The sequence below is a fragment of the Hyaena hyaena genome, unplaced genomic scaffold (genome assembly GCF_003009895.1).
Source record: "Hyaena hyaena isolate Hyena2069 unplaced genomic scaffold, ASM300989v1 scaffold_277, whole genome shotgun sequence".
NCBI classification, from domain to species: Eukaryota; Metazoa; Chordata; class Mammalia; order Carnivora; family Hyaenidae; genus Hyaena; species Hyaena hyaena.
In genome coordinates this window covers 218,062-243,883 of record NW_024080905.1, presented here as the reverse complement: position 1 = coordinate 243,883, position 25,822 = coordinate 218,062, and the positions used below count along the sequence as shown (strand labels likewise).

Sequence of the window (25,822 nt, the reverse complement as noted above, 5' to 3'; positions counted from 1 at the left end):
TCTAGATATATATCTAGATACAAACAAAAAGAACATTGTTTTCCCAAAGGGTTTTTAAAAAGTCAAAAACAGTATCAACAAGGTGTGAAAGCATCTCTTTTAATGTAGCCTCACAGCACTGTGAACTGGTACTCTGCAAAGAGAACTGATTTAATGAGGAAATGGTATCATGCTTCATTTAGCAGGCTGAACACTTCTTCCAGATGCTTGTGACTAGTTTTTTGTGTGTGAATTTTGTATTCATAACCTTTGTCTATTCCACACCCATTGATCTCTGACTCTTCTCTTATCTATATATAACTTCTATATATGCAAAGAATATTTTAGAGAGTGAAATCTTTAAGGACGGAAGTTATATCCCTTTTGACGGCTGTGTGGCTCTCTGGGGGACACATCTGAGGTCTCTCCTTTAATGTCTGTAAGTGGATTGTTCATTTGCACTTGAGAGCAGTCAACCAGGAAGGCAGGAGCCAACAGTCATTGTTTGATTGCTCTGCCACTCAAGGAAAGGCACGCCACTGGACATGTCATCTTTTGATGTGACCTTGATTTAGCAGTAGAGAGCCCATTAAGATGTTCCTGAGTTTTATACCTGTCTAGTTCGTCAGTAGCGTGCCTTTTAAATACATTACCCAGAATGGCTTAAAGAAATATCTTCCTTGTGTGCTGGCTTGATTTTTTAAACTCTCTGTCTTCCTAGACATTATATGTATAGTCACGTTTTCTGCTGTGAATTTAAGCTCTCTCCCCATAGACGTGGTAAGGCTAGTTCATGAGAAGTAAGTCAGTAAACAGTGATACACTATGTCATATTTACAGCGTTTTTTCAACCATCTGTAAGAAAATTCTCAAGAATATTCTTTCTAGTAGCATTGATTTTTTTTTTTAAGTACTCATTTTACTGAGGAGGAAATTAGCCTGGGGAATATTCAAGTGACTTGCTTTTGGCTATTCAATGGGTCATGAGCAGTTTTAAGACTGGAACTTTGAATCCCGGCGATGAAAATGTACAATTAATGGGAAAAAAAGCTTCATAGAAAATAAGCGTTAATTGGGGCGCCTGGGTGGCTCAGTCGGCTAAGGTCATGATCTCTCAGTTTGTGAGTTCAAGCCCCACTTCAAGCTCTGTGCTGTCTGCTTGGAGTCTAGTGCCCGCTTCAGATTCTGTGTCTCCCCCTCTGCCCCTTCCCTGCTCATTCCCTGTCTCTCTGTCTCAAAAATAAATAAACGTTAAAAGAATTTTTTTAAAAAGAAAATAAGCGTTCATCATATTTTCAAAATGTAAAATCTCTCTGACATTTCTTGGAAGAAGGATGCTATATAAATTTTAAGTATAATGACTTTTTTTTTTTTTTTAAGTGGCTGGCTTGTTACAGAACATGTTTATTTAATCCACCAATCACAGCTGACATTTACACTAAGTCAATTAAGTGGAATTTATTAAGGGTTATGATAAAACACCAAGTATATCTTCAGGCTGAAGCCTTAGTTTTATTCTCTTGCTCCTGATGGCGAGTATTTATTGGTCATTCATGATCTGAGTCAAATTGCTCTTGCTATTTTTTTAGTAAGGGGTGGGGCATGAGAATATTTAGGAATGTTTAGGAATATTCAGGAATGCTAAGGGGATGGGGCGCCTGGGTGGCTCCGTCGGTTAAGCATCCGACTTTGGCTCAGGTCATGATCTCACGGTTGTGGGTTCAAGCCCCACATCGGGCTCAGTGCTGACAGCTAGCTCAGAGTCTGGAGCCTGCTTCGGATTCTCTATCTCCTTCTCTCTGACCCTCCCCCACTCACGCTTTGTCTCTCTCTCTCAAAAATAAATAAACGTTAGAAAAAATAAAAACTTAAAAAAATCAGCTAGAGCAGGGTAAGTGGAATTAGAGATAGTGGAAGGGGAAAGCCTCAGGGTTTATAGTTTTAAACAGGTTGGTCATGGAAGGCCTCGTTGAGAATGTGAACTCTCAACGAAGACTTGAAGGAGGTGATGGTAGTGTGGAAATCTAGGGAGAGAGATGAGTGAGTTTGGAGCAGAAAGAGAGAGTCTGTTGGGGGGGGGTGGAGGATACAGCAAAAGGGTGGAAGAGGAGACACCAGCAAAAGGGACTTACAAGGAGTGGTCAACAGGTGAGAGAAAGACAGAGAATGGGTTCTGGAAGCCACGGTGAGAAAGCGAATAAAGAATGGGCAGTATATTCAACAACCACGCTAAATGCTCCTGATATGTTCAGAAAAATGGATAGTGAGAGTTGACCTGTGGATTTCTCCAACTGGCACTGGCAGTCTTGAGCAGTGATGGTGGCGTGCAGGGAGACCGTAGCTTTAAGAGAAAACTAGAAGAGATTTGAAGGAGATGTAAGTAACTTCTTTGAAAACTTCTTTTATTTTTCCGCAAAGGAGAGCAAAGAAATGGGATGGGGGCTGGCAGAGAACATGGAGTCAAGGGAAGGTTTTCTTGGGCAGAGAAGAGTCATATAGCTTGTGTGTGTGCTGGCTGGAATGATTCAGTGGAAAGACTAAAGGTAGTGATGTGCACGCAGAGTTTCTGACAGTATCTGTACTCACCGTGATTCCTATACCAAAAATGTCCTATGTCTGATTCATTCTCTCCTTTTCCCTCATTTACTTTTTTTCAGCAATATTTTAAGAAAGACCAACTTTCCCAGGCCACAAGTTTTCTGTTTCTTGCCTACTCATTTCCATTTTCATGACTGCAAGGTGAAGTTTTGGGTAAGGAATTACGTAGCGTGAAAGATTTCTGTCACCTATCACCATCAGTAAATTGATATTAAAGGCCTAAAAGACTCCCTCAGCACCCACCCAACCATCCTCACACAGTGTGGTAATTATGAAGGGAAATTATTTATCATATGTCTAAAATCCCAAACTCAAAGTACCATTAAAATTGGTCATCTAAGTTTAACTTTTTCAAAATGGTTCTTTTTATTGGTATCAAATTTTGCAAATTTTGGACAGGGTTTCTTCTACAAAATATAAACAACCATCATAGCCTTCCGCTAAGGCATAATTTGGTGGTAACAGTGTTTTAATATATTAATCTTTTTAAAAATTGTTATTCATTTTTGAGAGAGAGACAGAGTATGAGTGGGGAAGGAGCAGAGAGAGAGGAAGACACAGAATCCAAAGCAGGCTCCAGGCTCTGAGCCGTCAGCACAGATCCCAATGCAGGGCTTGAACCCACAAACTGCGAGATCATGACCTGAGCTGAAGTCAGATGCTGAACCGACTGAGCCACCCAAGAGCCCCAATTTATATTACTGTTTTTTTGAAATATATTACTCTTTTTAAAACACTTTTTTAATGTTTTTAAATTTATTTCTGAGAGAGAGAGAGAGGCAGTGTGAGCAGGGGAGGGTCAGAGAGAGAGGGAGACACAGAATCTGAAACAGGCTCCAGGCTCTGAGCTAGCTGTCAGCACAGAGCCCGACGTGGGGCTCAAACCCATGAACTGTGAGATCATGACCTGAACCGAACTCAGACACTAAACTGACTGAGCCACCCAGGTAATATGTATTACCTTCAAATATATTACTCTTAAAGTCAGGTAAGTTAATCACGACTCTGGTTTGTACTCTGATAACTTCAGCTTCAGTGCTGAAAACTAGCAACTCTTCCTACAGAACATAGGAGATGCTTGGATTCCTGCCAACTTCAGGCAAGATTCGCTGTCAAAGAGGCTGCGGATGGCCAGCTTGCCAATGTTATGTTCCTTTTCAGGGAAAAGAGAGAAATAGCCAGTTCCTCGACTTCCGTTGTTTTTCTCTTCTACTTATCCACTTTCCAGTGTCCATAAGTAATGAAAAGGCTTTACAATTTTGAGATACTCTGAAGGGGAGGAAAATGTGAGGGTAGCAGCCAACCTTTGAATCCTTCTTTGCACAAAACACCATTATATTGATGAATGAGAGATTATCTGTTTCATTGGACTTTCATTGTGTCTTTTGGGAAGATAAAATTTGAGGTTCTCTGAAGATGTATATGTGGGGTGTGTGTGTGTGTGTGTGTGTGTGTGTGTGTGTGTGTGTGCGAGAGAGAGAGAGAGAGAGAGCGTGCGCTAGGCTTAGCAAAAACAGAACTAAGAACTTGGAAGACATCTTGGCATTTTATGACCATTGGAAATGGCTATCCATGTGCCTGGCAGGCAGAAAAAGATACGTTTTCAATGAAAATAAATATTAGTTGCAGGTAGGGATTTGTTCTGGCTTTTATTTTTATGAACTGATGCATGCCTGGAACTTGAGTTCAGATTTGAATTCACTTCAGAAGCTGCCTCCCACCTCGGTTGGTTTTGAGCTTTGTCACCTTGGTCAGGTTACTGAACTTCCCTGTGCCTCAGTTTTTGCATCAGTGAAGACAGAGATAGAGAGGAAATATGAAATTACGGAATGCTAGTGAATCGGCCCACTGTTGAACACCGTGTTAAGCATTCATGAAAACTTTGCAATTATAATCATTCACATAGGTGGTAGCTAATCTTAATAAATCGATCGCTCTAATTATTAACACAATGTACAACAATCTCAAATAGAGACTGACTTTTGCTCTTATGAGATAGTGATGGATTTAGAAGGAAGAAAATTAGAGAACTGTGTTTAAATCTTAGGAGACAGATTTTCCCATTAATGTGGAATTTACTGACAACTTCAGTGCCACTTCTCCCTAAGAAATTCAGGCAAGAATAAGGATGTTTTCTGTGAGCTGATGCTACATAAATGAAAAGGATGCCCCAAACTCATACTCCAGACAGATGTGCTTGAGTGTGTATCTACCTATAGCCTGGAAAAGGGGGGGGGGCTGAAATAAATTCTCTGAATTGATCTCTTTTCAGTTCCTCAAACTGCTGAGTATTCCTTGTCCTCAGTCCTTAGCAGATGCTGTTCCCTCTTCGTGGATATCACTTGTCTCAACACATCCCAAAGCTAACTTATTTTTTCTTTCCTTTTTGGGATATTTCAGCTTAAATCACATCTCAGAGTGTTGTATCATCACCCTAACTAAAATAGCTTCTTCAGAGGGCGCCTGGGTGGCTCAGTTGGTTGAGTGTCAGGTCATGATCCCAGGGCTGTGGGGTCATGCCCTGCCTCAGGCACTTGGTGCTGAGCCTGAGTATGGAGCCTGCTTGAGAGTCTCTCTCTCCCTCTGCTCCTCCCTGACACTCACTTGTACAAGTTCATTCTCTCTCTCTCTCTCTCTCTCAAAAAATTTTTTTAATATAATAAATAAAAGAGCTTCTTTTCACCATTATTATATTATCACAGCCTGCTTTGTGTTCTCTGGTTGTGATTATTTTTCTGATAGCCTTAAAAAAATTGGTCTCCTGGGGCGCCTGGGTGGCTCGGTCGGTTAAGCATCCTACTTTGGCTCCGCTCATGATCTCTTGGTTCGTGGGTTTGAATTCTGACAGCTCAGAGCCTAGAACCTGCTTCGGATTCTGTGTCTCCCTCTCTCTCCTCCCCTCCCCCCACTCACACTTTGTCTCCCTCTCAAAAATAAATAAACATTGAAAAAATGTTAAAAAAAAATGGTGTCCTTCAAGTAGATTATCAGACTCCATGACGGACATGAAGCATTTGTCTTTTTCACAGTTATATTCCTAGCATATAACTTAGAGCACATAGATTTGCAAAGTAGTAACTACTCAATAAATGCACGTGATTGGTTTTGGTTTTGGTTTTGCTAAAATGTAGTTTTTCTCATCAGTATATCTACTAGTGCCACAAAGTTTCTAAATTTCCCTATGCTCTTGAGAAGACTGAAGCTAACATTTTAGTTTTTACATCATCCTACAAGTTACCACACAGGGATGAACTTGCATGGATTTATTACCATCGTCTCGGATAGTATTTTCACATTAAGCCAAATGGCAGGCCAAATCACATTTGAGATTTTCATCGATTGGATGGGTATGAATAGTAATTCTGTGACATTTGCAAACTAAAGTCTACAGTATTCATGAAAATGTGCTTCATCCCAATAGTCTGTATCACTTTTAAATTTTTTGAGGCAGGAAATTGTCATTATTAGTAAATAGTATATGGGTTTTATTTCTGAAGAAACCAACAGTGCAAGGGTTAGGAATTCATTTTCTTAGAGATCCAGATCTCTTCACAGAAAAAGAGAGGCAATTCTCCTGAACTCTGGAAGAGGCGACAACATGAGAAATGAAAGAATTCTCTCTGCCAGCTAATGCAAATAGGCAATACGAGACTGAACTCTTTCCCTTTGGTCTTTGGCTTCAGAAGTCCATCCCATCTCACTTTTTTCTTTATGTTTTTTTTTTTTTTTTCCTTTTTGAGAGTCAGAGAGAGACAATGTGAGTAGGGGAGGGTCAGAGAGAGACATACAGAATCCAAAGACAGGCTCCCGGCTCTGAGCTAGCTGTCAGCACAGAGCCCGACACAGGGCTTGAACCTACGAACTGTGAGATCATGACCTGAGCTGAAGTCAGATGCTTAACCGACTGAGCCACCCAGGTGCCCCCCATTTCACTTTTTTCTAAAAGTGTGGGCCTGAGGAATATGGCAGTGGAATGTCTATCTAGACCAGGGCAGGTCAGGAGGAAGCAATTGAATTCAAACTTGCCATTGGCTTAGCATAGTCCTATACAGAAAGAGGGTCATTTGAAGTCATGAGGGTTTTGGATGGAATGTAAATTTATCTAGTATCAGGATAACCCTGGGATATTGTGAGAAATTGTCTTTGCCCAAGAGCACTGCTTAATCTTCATATGACGTCTACGTAAATAGACGGGCACTTTAGGATCAAAGATGCAATTCCTGAATAGGCTATGACTCTTACCCTTTTGGCTTTAGAAGAGAAAATACAAGAATGCTCAAGAGAAAATGATGCTGGCAATATACATGAAACAGAGTACAGCATCAAAAAAGCAAACTTTATAAATCCCAAAAAATATGCTTTTGTACAAATATTCGGCCTAAATTAAGGGGGGGGCGGGAACCAAAAACTGAAGAGTAGATAAAAAGAATGAGTTAATTTGGGGGCCTGGGCGGCTCGGTTGGTTAAGTGTCTGATTTGGACTCAGATCATGATCTCATGGTTCGTGAGTTCGAGCCCTGCATCGGGCTCTGCACTAACAGTTAGGAACCTGCTTGGGATTCTCTCTCTCCCTCTATCTCGGCCTCTCCCTTGTTTACACTGGATGCCTCACTCAAAATAAATAAAACAAACCTTTAAGAAAAGCATGAGTGAATCCATTTAACTACATTTCCTATAAGCAAAGCACATGTATTTGGAGTCGGAGTTCTGAGGATAAAAGGAAATGACCCTGGATGAGTTTTGGTAGATAGCAGGTTACAGGTTACATTTCAGAGCTGTGCAATGAGGAATGGGAATATTAAGCGTAGGAAAGGAAATATCTGTAGCTGACTGTGTGATACACCTACCTGTAAGGACAAAATTACCAAAGACTAGCTCATCACATTGTTGCAACCCAGGAGATCAAGGGTATATCTTGTAATGAACTTATTCTGGATTTCTGGAAATGACAGCCAGCTGTTTCTGACTGAAGACTACTTGAGGCAGAATGACCCAGAAAGTCCATATGGTACCAAAGGCAAAAGCTTAATGAGATATGTTACTTCTAACTGCATAAATCCACACTCCCAGAAGGAAGGCGATTAATTGAAATCTGCATGTTGGGAGGGTGACTTTCAAAGATGCAAGAACTCTGGAGGCTAAGACATGCTATTTCCTAGTGGTTATCTTTGGGTGGGAGAATTTAAAGTGACCGCTATTTGGGTCTCTCTCTCTCTGCAGTGGGTACATGTAACTTCTCTAATGAAGATATTTTGTCGCCATTTTTCTGTTACTATTACAGATACAAGAAATGATAATATGGTGGTTCCTTCTATCAGCCTCACCAGACATCATTGGAGAGTCACATTTCATCCTGTAAGACAGTCAGAAGTTAATATATTATTACAGTTATTCAAAAGATCATTGCCAAAGTCACTGTAGGGTTTTTTATTTTTTATTTATTTATTTATTTTAATGTTTTATTTATTTCTAGGAGAGAGAGAGAAAGACAGCGTGAGCAGGGGAGGGTCAGAGAGAGAGGAAGTCACAGACTGAAACAGGCTCCAGGCTCTGAGCTGGCAGTCAGCACAGAGCCCGACGCGGGGCTCGAACCCACGAACCGCGAGATCGTGACCTAAGCGAAAGTCGGACGCTTAACCGATTAAGCCACCCAGGCGCCCCACTGTAGGGTTTTTTAAAAAACTGCTTAATTATTTAAACCTGGAAACAGGTTTCAACATGACTGTGCAATTAAAAGCTACATCTGGTTATCAGCGAAGGACTTTTTATTTATTTATTTATTACTATTTTTTTACTGTTTATTTATTTTTGAGAGAGAGAAAGAACACAAGCGGGGGAGAGGCAGAGAGAGAAGGAGACACAGAATCTGAAGGTTCCAGGCTCTGAGCTGTCCGCACACAGCCTGATGCGGGGCTCGAACTCACCGACAAGGAGATCATGACCTGAGCTGTAGTCGAATGCTCAACTGACTGGGCCAATCAGGTGCCCCAGCAAAGAACTTTTAAATCCTATTTTGTTCAGAAGGGACCAGGATAGCGCACAGTTATGTGTGTGTTGTGCTCTTCCTCTCCTTAGGGGGGTTTCTTAATGACAGAAACTTTGTATCTTCACTGAGGTGTGAACAGAACCTTCTGCGGGGTGATTGGGTTTAAAATGCTAGCATTTGTGAGAGTGGGGCTGGAAGCCCTTTGTGGGATAAAGCTGTGTTTCCAGGTAATTTTCTACTGTGCTGCTCTCGCCATGAGAAACCCTCTGGGAAGATTAGGAATCCGCTAGCCTGTGTGTGGATAGAGAAAAATTCGTATCTCCCTTGTGAATTTTACTGGAATAAAAAATTGCTATGCATTTTGTATCTCCCATGCATTTTACATTAACTGCATACGAATAGAAATAATCTGTTTATTGGTTTATGGATAACACAGGGTGCATTCAATCTGTAACTTATTTTAAAGCCTCTATTCTGTATTTTCTAGCATTTAAATCATGAAGATTTGTTTTAGCCCACAAATGAACAGGGAGGAAGAGATGAAACGAAGGAAGAAATAAAAAGTAATAAAGATTTTAAAACCACCTGTCTTGGGGCGCCTGGTGGGCTCAGTCAGTTGAGGGTCCGACTTCAGCCCAGGGCATGATCTCGCAGTTTCTGAGTTTCAAGCCGGGACGGCTCAGATCCTGGAGCCTGCTTCAGATTCTGTGTCTCCCTTTTTCTCTGCCCTTCTCCCACTCAACAGTCTGTCTCTCATTCTCTCTCTCTCTCTCAAAAACAAACATTTAAAAAATTCATAAAAAATAAAAATAAAACCACCTGTCTTTCATTTGCATGACGCTTTACAAAATAATACCCTCCCCACCACACAAACAAGTGTAGCTTGGAAGGCAGTGATCGAATTTTATGTTTACGAAGACATCTAGAAGTGTGTATTTCTTCGTACACCTTTAAAATGTAATCTCATTGGTAGAGGAAACTAATAAGCATCGTTTCTTCTCAAGCTTCAATCACCTTATTTATAAAAAGAGTCTGGACTGCATTATCCCATAAATCTTAACTCGAGATAATAAATCAACCGAGCTTTGCGATTTCTTCATCATTATTGTTCCGACAGTCCGTACTGTTGTTCGTTCTAGGGACTTTATTTCAAACGGTAGTTTCTCAGTGGGAGAAGCAGTTCAAAGTCATTTTGAGCTCGGTTAAACTCATTGCTTAGAGCTGTGATTACTTTCATGTCCTAATTAGACAGGGAGCTCTGTCTCCTGCATCTTGTTTGGGAAGCCACAAGCCATCAAGAGCAGTTCGATGTTATGATTGATAGGCATCATTCATTGCTTTCTGCTGCCCAATAATGTATGTATAATGCCGCTTATCTTTGAATTGTCTTATGGCATAGGATATACTTTCTGTAGCAGGGCTCATTAAATGAAAAGATGGCATGCTTTGTCTTTGAGAAACTGTTTCAACTGAAGCAGAAACATGACAAACATACCATGTGCCTGTTACTATAGAACCGAAAAGCCCTTTCCAGCTGTTTACACTTCGGATGCAAAATGGCAATTTGACATAGACTAACAGTGTGATGTAGGCATCTGCGTAAAAAGGCTACATATGGAGCATGCCCAGTGCAGTGAGTGCGTCCTCCGCCCTCCCCCTCCAGATCTCTGAAGATAAGGCTTGAACTTTGCACTTGCAAATGTCACTGCATACGTTTTGCACTGGGTTTTTTTTAAAAAGGTTCTCTTACAACTAATTTCCTGTAACAATCCAAGAGCAAAGAGGAGAATATTTAGAGTAATGAGATGCATTAAGTTTAGAACGAGTTGATGCCTGTCTTTGAATGCACTTGAAGTGTTCTTTATTCTTAAAGCAATATCAGGCACTGGTATTTGTTTGTTTTTCCCCCCCTGGAATGGGAAAATAAGAATCTCCTTGGATTGGAGTCCTCCGGGGTAGGGAGTGAAAGCCCCGGAGGCAGGCAGGGACGGAGAAGAGGGGCTTGCCCAGAGCATGGATAGGAAAGGAGCAGGGGCTCTCCAGGGCTCAGCGCGCACTGAGGATCTGTGCCCGGGGCTGCAGCTGCGGATGAGAAAGGCGCTGTCTGGCTAATGAAGGCCACCTGGATCAGGCTTCTGAAAAGAGCCAAGGGAGGAAGGCTGAAGAATTCGGATATCTGTGTAAGCTCAAGGGCTTGCGTCTGGGGGAGACTCTGTGTTGTCGTTGCTTATGCTGTTACAGTGAGTGCTCGCAGGGGCTCCTGTGATTTAGTAATATGATCCTGATTGCGAGACGGGGAGCGAGGGAGAGTCCTATAATTTTCCGAGCTCCTTTGCCTGTGCTGTGATTTATTGCCAGAGACCGGGCAGGTGTTTTCTTGAAGGCAGCTTTTATTAAACGTCTATTTAAAGCTCTTGAAAAATGTGTTGCTTAAAGATTGAGTGAAGCCGGCTGCTGCCGCCTGACTGTTTTGTCAGGGAAGGTATCAGGTGAATGAAAAGGTACCCAAGGATGCTTAAGATCGCCATGGGAGTCAGCTCCCGGTAGTGACCTTTCGGAGAATTCAAGTTTATAACTCGTTAGGAGTTTTTTCTTTTATGTGTTTTTTAATTATTATTATTAGACGTATCTTCTTGCTAGTTGTAAATACTTGCATTAGTGTGTAGAATGTTCTTGAAGCCATCCTTGAAACCCCTCTATGCCCTTCAGCCGGGCACTGCACCACGGAGCTGGTTTCATTATAAAGGGACCGGCTCTGGCTTCCAGAAAGGATAGTCATCGCAGCATCAGACTTCCTAAGGAATGGTCACTTGGCAGGCACAGCCCGCCAAGGGAACGGTCTGCAAACCAGAGAGCAGGATCTTTCTCCCTGGTTTGCCACAAAATGGATTCTTTTCTCCTCTTTTCAGGAATGTACAGCATAATCTAGGAAGCTAACTGCTGTGTCAATGAGACTTTTCCAATGCAAACATCATAGATGGAATCTATTTTAAAATGCAAATTTTTCTCTGAAGGGTTCGGCAGACTCCTACACCAGCCGTCCGTCCGACTCAGATGTTTCTTTGGAGGAAGATCGGGAGGCAGTGCGCAGAGAAGCAGAGCGACAGGCCCAGGCGCAGTTGGAAAAAGCAAAGGTAAACCCCTTTCTCCCCCCCACGCTCGCTCTTGGCCACTTGGGCTCGGTCTGTGATGGGCACCTGTGGCGGTTTCCTTCAAAGCCTCCGGCAAGTCTTTGACGGTATTTCATTGTCTGATTGTCAACAAGTACCGGAAATGGAGTGTGTTTGATTTCCTTGATAGAAAAAGGAAGTGCCATACAGGAGTGTGGTCTTGGGCTTTTCTGTGGTTTTGTAATCGGAGCGAGTTGTGTCTGGGGGTGGGTAGTTTATTGGGACACTCAGGAAGGATCCCCAAATCGAGCACAAGGAAAGCCTGTTTCTCTTCACAGAGTGATTTGACTTCATTAATCCAGGAAACCGCTTCTCTGTTCTGGAAAACAACTTTCTTCAGGGTAATGTGTGTGTGATTTCTTAGTCTGGAATGCTCCTTTCCCCCAGTTTCACCCCATAGGTGTTTTGTAATAGTATTTTCTTATATTTAAGAAATGGATTGCATTCTGGTTTTCAACAAGCAGTAAAGGATTTTACTGGTTAAAAATGTCCCTTCCTTTGGAAGATGTTCTCCATCCTGTATCAGTGTGTGTGTAGGAAGGGAGACTAGAAATCAGATCCCAAATCTCTGAGGACAGGATTTAAGCCAAGAGGGTGGTTCATTTCACTCATGATAATGGTTTGCTTTCCTCTTTCCACGCAGTCATCCGAATGGCAGTGTTTCTAAAGCATAGGTCGTGGTTCAAGTTTATGGTATCTTGGTGCATGTGATGCTCGGTAACTTTTAAATGAACACATTTCACAAAGTCATGGGTTTTTTTGTTTTGTTTTGTTGTTGTTTTTTTTTTTTTTTTTTGGAAAAAACTGTTGCTTTGTAAAACATTGCTGTGTTGATCTTGCTAAAAAAAAAAAATCAAGGGTGGCATTAGGCACTTGGGCTGTCTGCTTCATCTCTGAGAGGAGTGAAATCTCTGTGTGTTGCTATGGGAATTGTGGCTTGGAGACTCTGGCTTGAATGCATGGATGGTCCTTATGTAATATTCATGGCCCTTGCACAGCGGCCCTAGTAGATTACAGAGGAACTGCCAGGAGGCCTTGACTTTTAAAAAGCAGTCTTTCCGTATATCCTATCAAAACGGTGTTCGCACCTCAGCTGGCAGGGAGGTCGTCGCCAGATCTGACACCATCTAGACCGCAGGATCTGCCATAAACAGCGGGAGCCGGGGGTTGATAAAGCAAGGTGGGGCCGTGGTGCTGTCCGCTCATCTGCTCCACCAGCCTTCGCCATTTGAAACACGATGATGCCGCAGCACACGTGAACGTGGGGGACCTCACGCCAAGTGAACTAAGCCAAGTCACGGAAGGGCGAACCCTGGGCGACTCCTCTTTTGGGAGGCTTCTAAAGCAGTCAGACTCCCAGGGGCAGAGAGTAGAATGGTGGTTGGCAGGGATTAGGAGGAGGAAATGGGGAGCTGTTAATCCACAGACCGAAAGCCGCAGTTAGGCAAGATGAATACATTCTAGATCTGTTGTACGACATCATGCCCAGAGTTACCACTTCTGTACTTTGCGCTTCCTTGGTTAAAAGGGTAGATCTCTTGTGAAATGTTCCTACACAGTAATATAGAGAGAGGGGAGAGGGGGAGAGAGAGAAGAGTAAACAGCGAATGCCTGACTAGCAAAGTTAATCGCCACAGGTTTGCAGTGTAGCTAATGTATGTTGAGTTCGAGAATCTGAATTCTTCATTCTGTATTTTGCACCAGGATACAAAGAAAAGTCTGGGGGAGAAAAAAAATAACAGTGTTCCAGAAATAAGAGTGTTGTATTTGCACTAATTTATTCATGTGATCTTCACATACCAAAATTAAACGGTGTTTCAGATTCGTTTCACATCATCATACAACCCAGTGTCTTTCTTGTAGATTTGGTTTTTAAAGTCTTTAGTTATCTGTGTGGGTGTTTTTGTCCATGATGTGTGTCGAAAGTCCTCCATTAAGTGACACAACTGAGTAGAACTTTTAAATATCCTTTAACCGGCGTAGAGCAAAATATTGACCCCAGGTTCAAGTTCCGTGTTCTACAGCCTAAAAAGTTTATCTAAAAATAACTTAGAAGGTGAGAGGAAAATGAAGGAAATTTAAAACAAAGGCAAACCATTTGAAAGACTGTTTCCTGTGCTTAAGAAGAATGGTTGAGTTACATCCATTTTTCTTCCTTAAAATTCAGTCAGTAAATTGAAGCCTTGATGTATTCAAATGAGTGAGACCCTAGGATGAGAGAGAATATGAGTATGTTCTGAAAGAGCATGCAAGGACTAGATTTAAGTGTACTTTATGTGAAAGCATGGTTTGGTAGGTCTGGCTTATTAATTCCAAGACCCTAGAAGAGGGATTGGAATTGGCTTATTCATTAGCTTATGTTTACCTGTTCCCCTTCCACCATGTCTTCCTTTATGTCAGCAGGACTTTGCGGGCCCTTTTAAATTTATTTTTTAGCTATTTATTTCATGGTTTTTTTTTTAATGTTCATATCTTTTTGAGAGAGAGACAGTATGAGTGGGGGAGGGGCAGACAGAGAGAGAGAGAGAGACACTGACACGGGGCTTGAACTCCTGACCTGAGCCGAAGTCGGACCCCCAGCCAACTGAGCCACCCAGGCACCCCGTGTATTTATTTAATTTTTAAGTTTATCTTGAGAGAAAGAGCGCACGCGCAGGCACATGCGGGCAGGGGAGGAGCGGAGAGAGAGGGGGAGAGAGAGAATTCTAAGCTGGCTCTGCACTGTCAACAAAGAGCCCCACACCAAGGCTCGAACTCAGGAACCATAAGATCAAGACCTGAGCGGAAATCAAGAGTCAGCTGCTTAACCGACTGAGCCCCCTGGGTGCTCCCGTGAGCCCTTTTTTAAGATAAAGCCTTCAAGTTTAAAAATACACGGATTCGTCATTTAATTTTAGAGAGTTGTGACAACACATTGCACATCCATTTTGGAAGATTCGAAAGTTTTGCACATTTCTGCTGTAACTGTCCCAGCATCTCTTCACCGCGAAGACGCTCTCAGTGGGCGCTGCGTCTCCGCTCCCACAGATCACACGCACCAAGGCGGTGCAAATTCTGGAATAAACCTCAGCAGCACTTTCAGAGCCTGGCCCTCCTTACATCTGAACTACGTGATCCTTAATTGCCTTTAAGAGCCTGTCTATAAAATAAGGTGATTGGCAAGTACTGAAACAGGCGCTGCCTTTTGAAATGAAGTGACCTATAGAAGTTTCTATAACCGGGCACTCTGTGCGTCCAGTAAAAGTCACTCCTTTTCCCTGTCCTTTGTCATGGTTTCTCTTAAAATAGTCAGCTCTACAGTGAACAAATTCCGTATTAATTTTGAGGCAAAGAAAGATCAGCTGACGCGACCTTGTGTTTTTAGCTTGGGATTTTCCTCCTGAAGGCATGATTTAATCCTTTGCGGTTTTTATCCTACGTTGCAAATCTTCCCTCATTTAAGCTGGTGCTCTTTGGCTTTTGCCTTAAAGACAAGTAGGACATGAATTTCATTTCTTCTCACGTTGATCTTTTTGAAAAGACATCTTTATTGAGATGTAATTCACTCATTTAAAGTATACAATTCCGGTGGGTTTTAGTTTGTGCACAGAGGGGTGCAAGCATCATTAGAGTCGATTCGAGATACTCATTGCTCCTTAAAGAAATCCTATGTTCTAAGCACTGTCCACTCTCTCTCTCCAACTCCCTCAGCCCTAAGCAACCACTGTCCAGCTTAGTGACTGTGTAGATCTGTCTGTCTGCTCTGAGTATTGCGTATAAATGGAACCCTGCAGCAGGTGGTCTGTTCAGACTGGCTACCTTCACTTAGTGATGTTTTCTTTTTTTTTTTTTTAATGTTTAGTTTTGAGAGAGCACAAATGGGGGAGGGGCAGAGAGACAGGGAGACAGAGGATCTGAAGCCGGCAGCGTAGGGCTGAACTCAGGAACCGTGAGATCATGACCTGAGCTTAATTAGGTTGGATGCTCAACTGACTGAGCCACCAGGTGCCTCGGTAATGTTTTCAGTGTTCATCATGCTATAGCATGTGTCGGTACCTCATTCCTTTTTATTGCCCAATAATACTCCATGCATTGTATGTGTAGATCACATTTTATTCATTTATCATTGGACATCTGGGTTGTTTCCATTTCTAGCTATTGTGAAGAATGCTGTTATGAACAGTCATGCACAAGTTTTTGCATGAACATGTTTTTATTTCTCGCACGTATGTACCTGGGAGTGAAATGCCTGGGTCACATGACCATCTTTTTTCATTGAAAGGATAACTTTTTTCTTGTCCCCTTACTCCCCAGAGCTGAACCTTTCTGCTGTAGATGTGGATACTCTGAGTTAGAGTGGAAAGTCTGTATGTGGAAAAGATTGGGGCAGAGATGAATCAGGTTCAGTGCAGTATTCTCAGGAGAATGGATTAACATGAAATTTTAAGTCGACTGTTCTCTCAACAGTGAATGTCTACCTATTAAAGAAATTCTACTAGGCACAGTTGGTGAGTACACGGGCTGCGGGCCAGAGCCACAAAGAAATAGACCGCCTGCAGGAAGCTTCTTCTGTTTACTTAGGGAGGAAAGTCTTGGCCTTAAATCATGCTGATTATAGGTAGAGTAGAAGTACCATATGGGAATCCCGAGCATCAGGGGGGAAGAGCGCACCCTGCTGGCGGGAACGGAAAGTCCTTGGAGGAGGTGGTGGCTTAAAACTGGACCTTACAGAATGGACATGGAGTTTAGCTTATAAATAGAAAGTGGCAAGTGGCTTAATGAGCAATGAAAGTGAAGGCCAGCATAAGGGAATGCTTGGCAGCCAGAAAACATGGAACCTTCCAGAGAATGTGTACTTTTTTGAGATCTTGCCAACCTGAAAATGTCTTTATTCTAGCCTTACATTTAATTAATAGTTTAGCTAGGTATAATATTCAGGTATGAGGACTATTCTCCTTTGGGAATTTTTATGACCTTGTTTTGTTCTTTCTGCCTTCCAGCACATTTGATATGCTCACCAGTGTCATTTGGGTTTTGTGAATTTGTTTTTTTAATGTTCTGCAATGTGTAGAACTAATCTTTCTTGGGTATTTTGACATTTTGTGTAGGTGTGGCTCTCATTTGTCATGCCCACCTTCTCATATGAACATTCATCATGAAGGACCAGTCACTTCAGTTCTGGAAAGTGATTTTTATTTTGATAATTTTTTCCACTATATATTCTTCTTTTTCATGTTCCCTAGTTTGCCAGTTGTTTGATTGATTTCTTCTGATATTTTTTTCTCTGTGTCCCAGCTTTTTTGTTTTACAAGTCTTTCGCCACTTATCTTCAAACCCATCTATTGAGGTTTTTATATTTGAAAATGTCTAATTCCCAAGAGATTTCTTCTTCTCCCCCTTTTTATAGTTTGCTGTTCTTACTCCATGGCTGTAATATTTTCTCTTAGAGCCCATATGCTGTTAATTTTAATTTTTCTGTCACTGTCCTTCAAACATTTTCAATTTAGTATTATTTTTACTTACTGGAGACTTTCTTCAAAGATTTGCTTTTGACGGTCGATACATAATTAAGAGCAAGATCTTGTCAGGCCCGCTGGACCAAGCGCAGTGACAAAGCATGTTGGCTGATGGTGTTTTGTAGGTGAAGAGGGGAGGGCATATCTTTCATTTCGTCTGGTTAGCACCCCTAGACAGGAGTCTCCATCCCCTTGGTACTTTATGTTCTCACTGTTTCTACTCTGTTAATTGCCAGAGTAGCAATTCTTTTTTCTTTTTTCTTTTTTTGTTTTAGACAGCATGCATGCAAGCAGAGGAGTGGCAGAGGGAGGGAGAGAGAGGGCGTCTTAAGCAGTCTCCATGCTCAGCATGGAGCCCAACACCGGTTCCATCCCAGGACCCTGGTATCATGACCTGAGCCAAAATCAAGAGGTGGACGCCCCGGGACTGTGGCAGGCTCCCTGCCACGATCCTTTTCTCTAGTCTACATTTTTGTCAACTCTGATTTCCTGTTCTGTTCTATCTGTGGATTTCTCCTTTCTCGAAAAAAAATATTTTTAGGAAGAAACATATGTTCATTTGACCATGTTTTATTCCCTCATATTCATCAGTAAACATATTTTCTGTGAAAGAAAAAATGTGTTTCTCATATTGCCTTAGTCCATAAATGCCTTGGGCATTGGGAGAATCTGGCCCAATTGGAAATAGTCCCTGAACTAGCCTTTTCGGAAGAAAGAAGAAACATGAATATGTTTATTCACCTTCAACCTGAACATGACCTTTTGACTTAAAAAAAATATTAAACATGGGTTTTTTTATTTATTTGAGACACACACACACACACACACACACACACACACACACACACACATGGTGTAAGTGGGGGAGGGGCAGGGAAAGAGAGAATTCCAAGCAGGCTCCACGCTGCCAACACAGAGCCCCATGTAGGGCTCAAACCCATGAAACCATGAGACTGTGACCTGAGCTGAAACCAGGGATCAGACGCTTAACTGACTAAACCTCCTAGGTGCCCTGAAAATGTTTTTAAAAATGTGTCTGATTGAGTAAATTTTGGGGAAGTAGGAGAGAAGTTCTTGCATTTGCCTATATCGCATACTTTCTTAAATCTACGGGATAGACTGATGAAGAGAATGCAAAGAACATGTGACAGGTATTAGACTAGAAAGCTAACTCCTGGCAGGGGGTGGGGTGGGGGGTGGGGGGGACTATATTTAAGTGATGAAAATCCAGCAGAGAGATCTCCTCATAGAAAACACAAACATGGTAAACATTCTTAGGAAAGTATTTTAGGCTAAAATTATTTTCCCATCATTGATCTCAATGCTGTCTTTTAATTTTTGCCTTGGAAAATTGTCAACTCTCCTTTGCTCATAGCAATCACCTTCCAAAGAAAGCTTGTAAATGGGCTGTGTCCAGTCCCCAGCAGCGTGGGTTTATGGTTCCAATACCCAGTAGCTTAGATTACCTTTGTACCTACCTGTAAGAAACCAAAAAGTGTGTGCGAGCCCCTGACCCCGCGTCAGGCTTCTGCCTTAACTCGTGGGTGTGACTGGGTGGGTATGGCCCTGTCCCTGGTGCTTCAATTCTGCTCGTCTCAAATGGTAGGCGACAACAATAGTAATAATAATATTTGCTGCAGGATTACTGCTCACGGTAGATGACTGGAAAGATACAGAAGGAAAAAGCAAAGCTGTCTGTCTTTGGATCATCTTGAAATACTTTCAAGCAGTTTCGATCATGGAGTACGTGTAGCATTGGTTCCTGGGCGGGCCTTTATAGCAGCAAACTCCTCCCGTGTTCTCTCCATTGGCTTTTCTACCGAACAAGCTGCTCTCAGCAGCTTAAAGTCATCACCATTGTTACTTGGGCCCCATTCCCTTCCCTTTTTCATCACTGGCCGGCTGGCGGGTCGGCTGGTGACCAGGTGACTGGGAGGGCCCCCTGCATGTGCCTGCAGGTCGGCCGCTGTCCCTGTGTGGGGGGAGGGGTCTCTTTCTCTTCTAGATGGTCTCTCAGCCCTCAGCAGGCTAGTTAGCTCAACCTCCTGCTCCCTTGAGGTTTACAAGCACACCAAGAGAGAACAAGTCCCAGTGGGTGGTATTCGTGTATTTTGTGGAGTCCTGTTTGCTAGGGCCCCGTTGATGAATGCATTCCACGTAGCTAAGCTCGGAGGCAATGTGCAAGGGAACGACCGAGAACCTGGATTCAGCTGTTGTAGCCATTTTCTTCTTTTTAAGTTCATTTATTTATCTTCGGGGGGCGGGGGGGGGGAGAGAAAACATGAGCAGCAGAGGGTCAGAGAGAGAGGGAGAGAGCAGGCACCTTGCTGCCAGTGCAGAGCCCATCAGGTCTCGAACCCAGGAAGTGTGATGGTTGAGATCGAGAGTCGGATGCGTAATCAACTGAGCCACCTAGGCGCCCCTAATGCGGTCATTTTCTGCAGAGTCTGCCACTTCCGTTATTTTCTCTCCTCCCTTTTTGGAAGAAGAAATCTCTCCATACCTTCTTTAAAAAAAATTTTTTTTTTCATGTTTATCTTGAGAGAGAGGGAGAGCACTTGTGCACAAGAGGTGGAGGGGCAGAGAGCCAGGGAGAGCGAGTCTCCCAAGCAGGTCCCATGCTCCTCGCAGGGCCCAATGCGGGGCCCAGTCTCCCGACCATGAGATCATGACCTGAGCCCAAAACCAAGAGTCGGACGCTCAGCCCACCAAGCCACCCCAGTGCCCCCTCTCCATACCTTTCAAAATAAACAACTGTTGGGCACCTGGGTGGCTCAGTCATTAAGCATCTGACTTTGGCTCAAGTCACAATCTCACAGTTCAGGAGTTCGTGTCCCACATGGGATGAGCACGAGCGCCGATTCAGGTGAGTCCTGCTTTTCTTTCTCTCTCTCTCTGCCCCTTGCTCAGTTGTGCCCTCTCTCTCCTTCAAAAAAAAAAAAATAAATAATAAAATAAACAACCGTCTTCCCTCACATCTCCTCTTTCCCTTTCTGCTAGGGCCAACCTTAATTACACCAGGTCCCATCCCCCTCTTTCCGTTTCTTTTCCTTCTTCCCTCTTTGGAACTCATTTCTGTCTCTTGTCTCTCTCCTGATAATGGTGCTCCTGATAATGACTGAAAATCTCCTGGGACTTTCTAATCTAGCCAGTCGACTTTTTCTTCTGTGCTCCCTTGGCTTCTCTGAAAGCCTCTCCTGTTTTTCCCCCCCACCATACCCACTTCTTGGCAAGTCTTGGCTATGACACAAGCCCTTTTCTCTGACCTCTCTGGCTCTTCCTTCTCAGCCCATTTTGCTGCTGCTTTTTGTTCCTTCCACTGAAGTATGGAAGTCTGTCCAGCCACATGCTCAGACCTTGACCTTCGGCTTTTATTGCTTCAGGCATGCCACTGGCTTTCACACGGATGGGTTCTTCAGGAGCTGTGGCAGAGGCGCAGGCGCCCCCTGCGGGATGTCTTCTGTACATTCCTTCTGGATTCATCGACAGCAGCTCTCTCCATCCATCTGGTCTGCTGGGACTCTCGCCTATGTTTGACTTTGAATACAGAGCTTCACCTTGACCATGACTTAAGCCATGGCTACCTTTCCCCCTTACTGTCTTGTACTTCCCAGGGCTTCCGCTCTTCATCTGCTGCTCTGCCCCAGCCTCTCTTCCTAGTGTTGGTAATGTCCTGTCTTTTCTTTGGTGTCCCTATCCATTCGGCCCCGCCCCCCCTTTAAAATGGAGCCCCCCATTTATTTTTTCCAAACTCTTTCTTCTCTACATTTTCCGACCTCTGTCAACGTTAGCTTCATCCTCCTAAGTTTGAAGCCTTAGTGCACGGGTCGACGCATCTTCAACGTGAAGGGTCGGATAGGAAGTATATCAGGTGGTCCCTGTCACAACCTCGCAGCTCAGGGAAACCCGGGTTCAGAGTCCATCTCTGCCGTGGACTTGCTGCCTGACCTTTGGTAAGTTCTGTGTGAAGCTCATCTGTAGCTCCAGTGGAAATCGCATGGGCGGGTGCCTGTCACATCCAGGGTTCCCAGTCAGGTCTGGGATGGGCACAGGCAACTGGTCCACACAGCTCCTGCCATCAAGTTCAGTGTCCAGTGGGGAGTTTGTACTAGAAGTTATGAGACCGATCTTATCACTTCTCTTTAGTTGTATAAGGTCACCATACGCTGTTTGATGATGAGCGTATTCAGAATTTATTTAAACTCAAGTTAGTTAACATACAGTGTAGTGTCAGTTTCATGACTAGAACCCAATGAGTCATCACTTACATAAACACCCAGTGCTCATCCCAACAAGTGCCCTCCTTAATGTCCATCACCCATGTAACCCATCCCCCACCCCAATCCCCCTCCAGGGACCATCAGTTTGTCCTCTGTGTTCACATTATTAGTTTCTAGCTCTGCGGTGAGTGTTACATGGCAGATCTTTAGGTCCAGTGGCTGCACAGTAGGAAGCGATGTGCATTTACTCCCTCACATCCTCTTCACAGTATCTCCTGTCATCAGGTCACGTTGTGTCCCATCCATCCCCGTGATTGAGGCCCGTGTCCTGTCTCCTGAACTAGACTTTGAGTGCCTTGAGAGTACAGGTGTTCTCTGTGCTTCATCTCGATGGTACAGATTCCTGCCTCAATTATCAAGAGCGAGCTCATGTCCCCTCTTTCTCTTTGCCGGTCTTCTCTTCTGAGTAGCATCTGAGTATTTTAGGAATAAAGTTACATATTGTTCTGTATTTCTTTCTGGTTCTGTTATCTTGGCAATCTACCTGTGGGTATGGGTAGAGTTACAAGTTTTGTAGAGAACCTGGTATTCTAATTCAACACTCTTAACAGTGAATTTATGGTTTTATTCATAGAAGTTCTAGAGGGCTGAAGTTTGCCTCCATTTAAAATCACAGTCTTGTGCAAGAATCCTTATAAGGACTGTTAACATAATACAGACTTCTGGCTATTTCAAAACCATAAATGGGATTGGGGTGGATTATTACAAACTTTGCAGCTCAAGCTGTTTTTTTTTTTTTCTTAGAGAGCTGTAGCTGAACATCTTTGTTGTATCATTATAAACACAGCTATAAATACACGATTCTTCTCCGTTTTCTCTACCCAGTTTGATCGGGGAACAACACAAAGACTTTTACACCCCACTTAAAATCCTTCTCTCCCTGCTCTTCGGTTTTGCCTCCAACAGCTAAATGAAAGATGTTGGAAACTGGGCAACAGTAGAATGTATTCAATTAGCAAACATGTAATAAGTGATTTTACTACTGAGCTAGGAAGTAGAAGAAGGGAAATCAAAGATATGTTAGATGTGGTTTCTCCCTCAAGAAATTCATGGTCTAATGATGATGCCAGACATGGGGGCCCCGGGGAGTAAAGATCTAAGTGTTAAACTAGCAGCAATGTGAAACGGATGCTGTGGGGTGGGGAAGGGCTGGAAGCCCCAAAGGAGAGCAGTTAGGATTAGAGATACCTCCACTGGTATGTGAATGTCTCTTTGGAGACACAGCCTTAGCTAACCTGCAACACGCATTTTTTTTTTTTTTTAAATTAGAGAGAGCAGGAAGAGGGACAGAGAGAAAGTGAGAGAGATCTTAAGCAGGCTCCATGCTTAACACAGAGTGCACTGCAGGGGCTTGATCTCATGATCCCTGGGTCATAACCTGAGCCAAAATCAAGAGTTACATGCTCAACTGACTGAGCCACCCAGATGCCCCATAACATGGATTCTTAAGGCTAGCAAGATCGATTGGTAAACGAGGGGTCCAACAAAGGCTGATATTTTGATTTAATTTTCTTTAAATCTCACTTCCAATTTTCCTTGAACTAACCACACAATTTTTTTTTACCCTCTTAATCATTTTGAAATGTACATTTCAGTGGTGTTAACTATGTTCACACTCTTCTAGAACAAGTCTCTAGAATGTTTTCATCTTGCAAAACTGAAATTCTGTACCTACTAAACAAGGGCTCCCTATGCCCCCTCCCCCCAGCCCTTGACAGCCACCATTCAACTGTATATTTCCATGATTATGGCTGCTCTAGGACCCTCATATAAATGGAATCATACAGTATTTGTCATTTTGTGACTGGCTTATTTTATGCTGCATGATGTCCTCACGTTAAAGCTGAATAACTTTCCATTATTTAGATATAACTTATTTTCTTTATCCATTCATCAGTCAATAGACATTTGGGCTGCTTCCCCCTCTTGGCTATTGTGAATAAGCTGTGTTGTTGTTTCTTTGTGGATTTTTTTTATCTTGGATTTTTTTTAAACAGTCTTGTTAAGTTATTCTGTCACCAAGTAGTAATTAAAGCTTGTCCTGTCCAGTGTCTCAGTGTTGAGCTTTCCACTGTATTTTACTTTGCTTGGTCCTTTGCCACTACTGAGTGAGGATGGGAGGGCAGATCCAGTTACCCCATTTTATGAATGAGGAAATTGGTGTGATATTGAAGGATCTTGCGCAAGGCCATTGAAGTCTTAAGTGGCAGAATGAAGTCAAGGACCGAGGCTTTTGGTAGGGTTCTCTTCTGTTCTCTTCACCCAATCAAAGAGCACCTCATGGAAAGATGTAAACCAAGAATGCAGTAATGTTGCCTCTTTGTTTCATGATCGAGAGGGATTAAAGGACCAACTTTTTTTTTCTTTAATGACAAAAGCAAAAAAGAAAGAAGAAGAAGAAGAAAGGTAACTATTATAACAATTTTAAAAGTAAAATACCACCTCTGCTATTTTCTTTTGCCGTCAAGTCACATAGAAGAACTGGGGTTCTCAAACAAAATATTTGTCTTTATTCCCACATTGTAAGGTTTGCTTATGGTCCTTCTGTCACTGGTTTGGAATGAGTACATTTTTACATATTAACATCATGTGAACCAAAATCTCGAGTCAGAATTTCATGATGGGGCACTGGGTGTCTCAGTCAGTTGGGCGATCAACTCTTGATTTTCAGCTCAGGGCATGACCTTGAGCTCAATCCTGCATTGGGCTCTGTGCTGATAGCACAGAGCCTTTTGGGACTCTCCCTCTCTGCCCCTCCCCTACTCTCTCTGTCTCTCTCAAAATAAATAAACAAACTTAAAAAAAAATTCTTGAATCTACTGAGTTGTTAAGGGATGAGCTCTCAGGACATATGTATGGTACTGTATTCTTGGTTAAATGAAATGTGGCTGAGAATATTTGAATAGGATTTTTTTTTTTTTAGAGAAAAATGGAAAAATAGCCAAATATCTAGGAAATACATTGTAAGAAGAATATTGAAGAAACAGGGTAAGTGACCAAGGGAGAACAGATTGAACTTACAATGCAGCTATTCAGAAAGAGATTTTGAAAGTGGTGTCTGTTCTTAACCAAAAAAAAAAAAAAAAAAAAAAAAAAGAACTGTCAAAAACATAGCAGCCAAAAATGTAAAGTTAAATGTTATAATTGGCTAGAGAGAGTTGAGAATATGTTGTCAGGCTAGGAAACTGCCTTAGTAATGGTTTGAAAGGAATTTTTGTGGCTTAGCAAAGTGTTTTTTTAAAAATCTGAAGCCTGTGGTGCCTGGCTGGCTCAGTTGGTAGAGCATTTGACTCTTGATGTCAGGGTCGTGAGTTTAAGCCCCATGTTGGGTGTAGAGATAACTTCAACAAAATAAAAACGGAAATAAGATTTAAAAAATAGTTATAAAAACAAAAATGGCTAAACTAAACCCCGCCTTTAGGAAGGAAGATGGAGGGCAGAGTTAGCTGTTGGTTATTTATGCCCTACTGATTCCTTACTAATAGTTTTCTCTACTGATACATGCAAGAATAATGCCATAGCTTTAAAAAGAAATAAGATCTTTAAAAAGAAAAAAAAGGTGATAATTCTTGAAGACTTAGGGCCAACACTGCTTCCCTACTCTCTCAAGGCTGGACCAGGAAGAGTAGTTGGCGGGAGTGAGGCAAAAATGTAGGCAGTTAAGTCTTTAGATCCTTATGCTTTCTGGTTCCATTCCCTGGAGTTATTTTTTCTAATGTGTGTGTATTTGAGAGAGAGAGGCAGAGAGAAGGAGGGAGTGAATCCTAAGCAGGCTTCATGCTGTCAGTGCAGAGCCTGACACAGGGCTCGATCTCACAAACCACAAGATCATGACCTGAGCGAAAATCAAGTCGGAAGCTTAACCGACTGAGCCACCCACATGCCCTCCTGTTCCCTGGATCCTACACAGCTTAACTCTCCCTTTCGTCTTCTGAAAGGAACTTGAGTCATCCTTGGATGAAATATTTATTAGACCACTTTTATTCTGACATTGGAGTCACCCTATATTCCTTACGGATGAAAGTCAAGTTACAAGTTTGTTTACAAAGCAACCCGGTGTCACACATTGGCCCAGAATTAAAGCTGACCGTTGGCATATGCTACTTGCTCAGTTCTGTGGGTTGAAGTAGCCTGAAGCCTGCAGTAGGTCTTATAATGGGTATAGAATAATAATAATGGGCAATGAGTATAGAAATCATCTGAATAGGTAAGACTGTCCACAGGCTATATGAATAATGCATCAGTGTAACACACTTATGTGCGGTAAGTGTGATGCTAGAAGATACAAAATGAGTAAGTCTGGCTTCTTGATCT

The 25,822-nt window shown here is 42.5% G+C and overlaps 1 protein-coding gene across 5 annotated transcripts in view; it reads left to right on the top strand.

Annotated features, from left to right (window-relative positions):
- The first annotated feature begins 10,365 nt into the window (after positions 1-10,365).
- The window catches only part of CACNB2 (calcium voltage-gated channel auxiliary subunit beta 2), a 129,501-nt gene continuing 114,044 nt past the window's right edge, over positions 10,366-25,822 (top strand). For 3 of the 5 annotated variants that reach the window (XM_039245866.1, XM_039245867.1, XM_039245864.1), the window contains exons 1-2: positions 10,367-10,743; positions 11,578-11,697. In XM_039245866.1, coding sequence (XP_039101797.1) covers positions 10,675-10,743; positions 11,578-11,697 — 189 coding nt within the window. In that variant the 5' untranslated portion in view covers positions 10,367-10,674. Of the gene's footprint in view, positions 10,744-11,577; positions 11,698-25,822 lie in introns of all 5 variants that reach the window. The other 2 variants (XM_039245865.1, XM_039245863.1) reach the window with 1 other exon arrangement.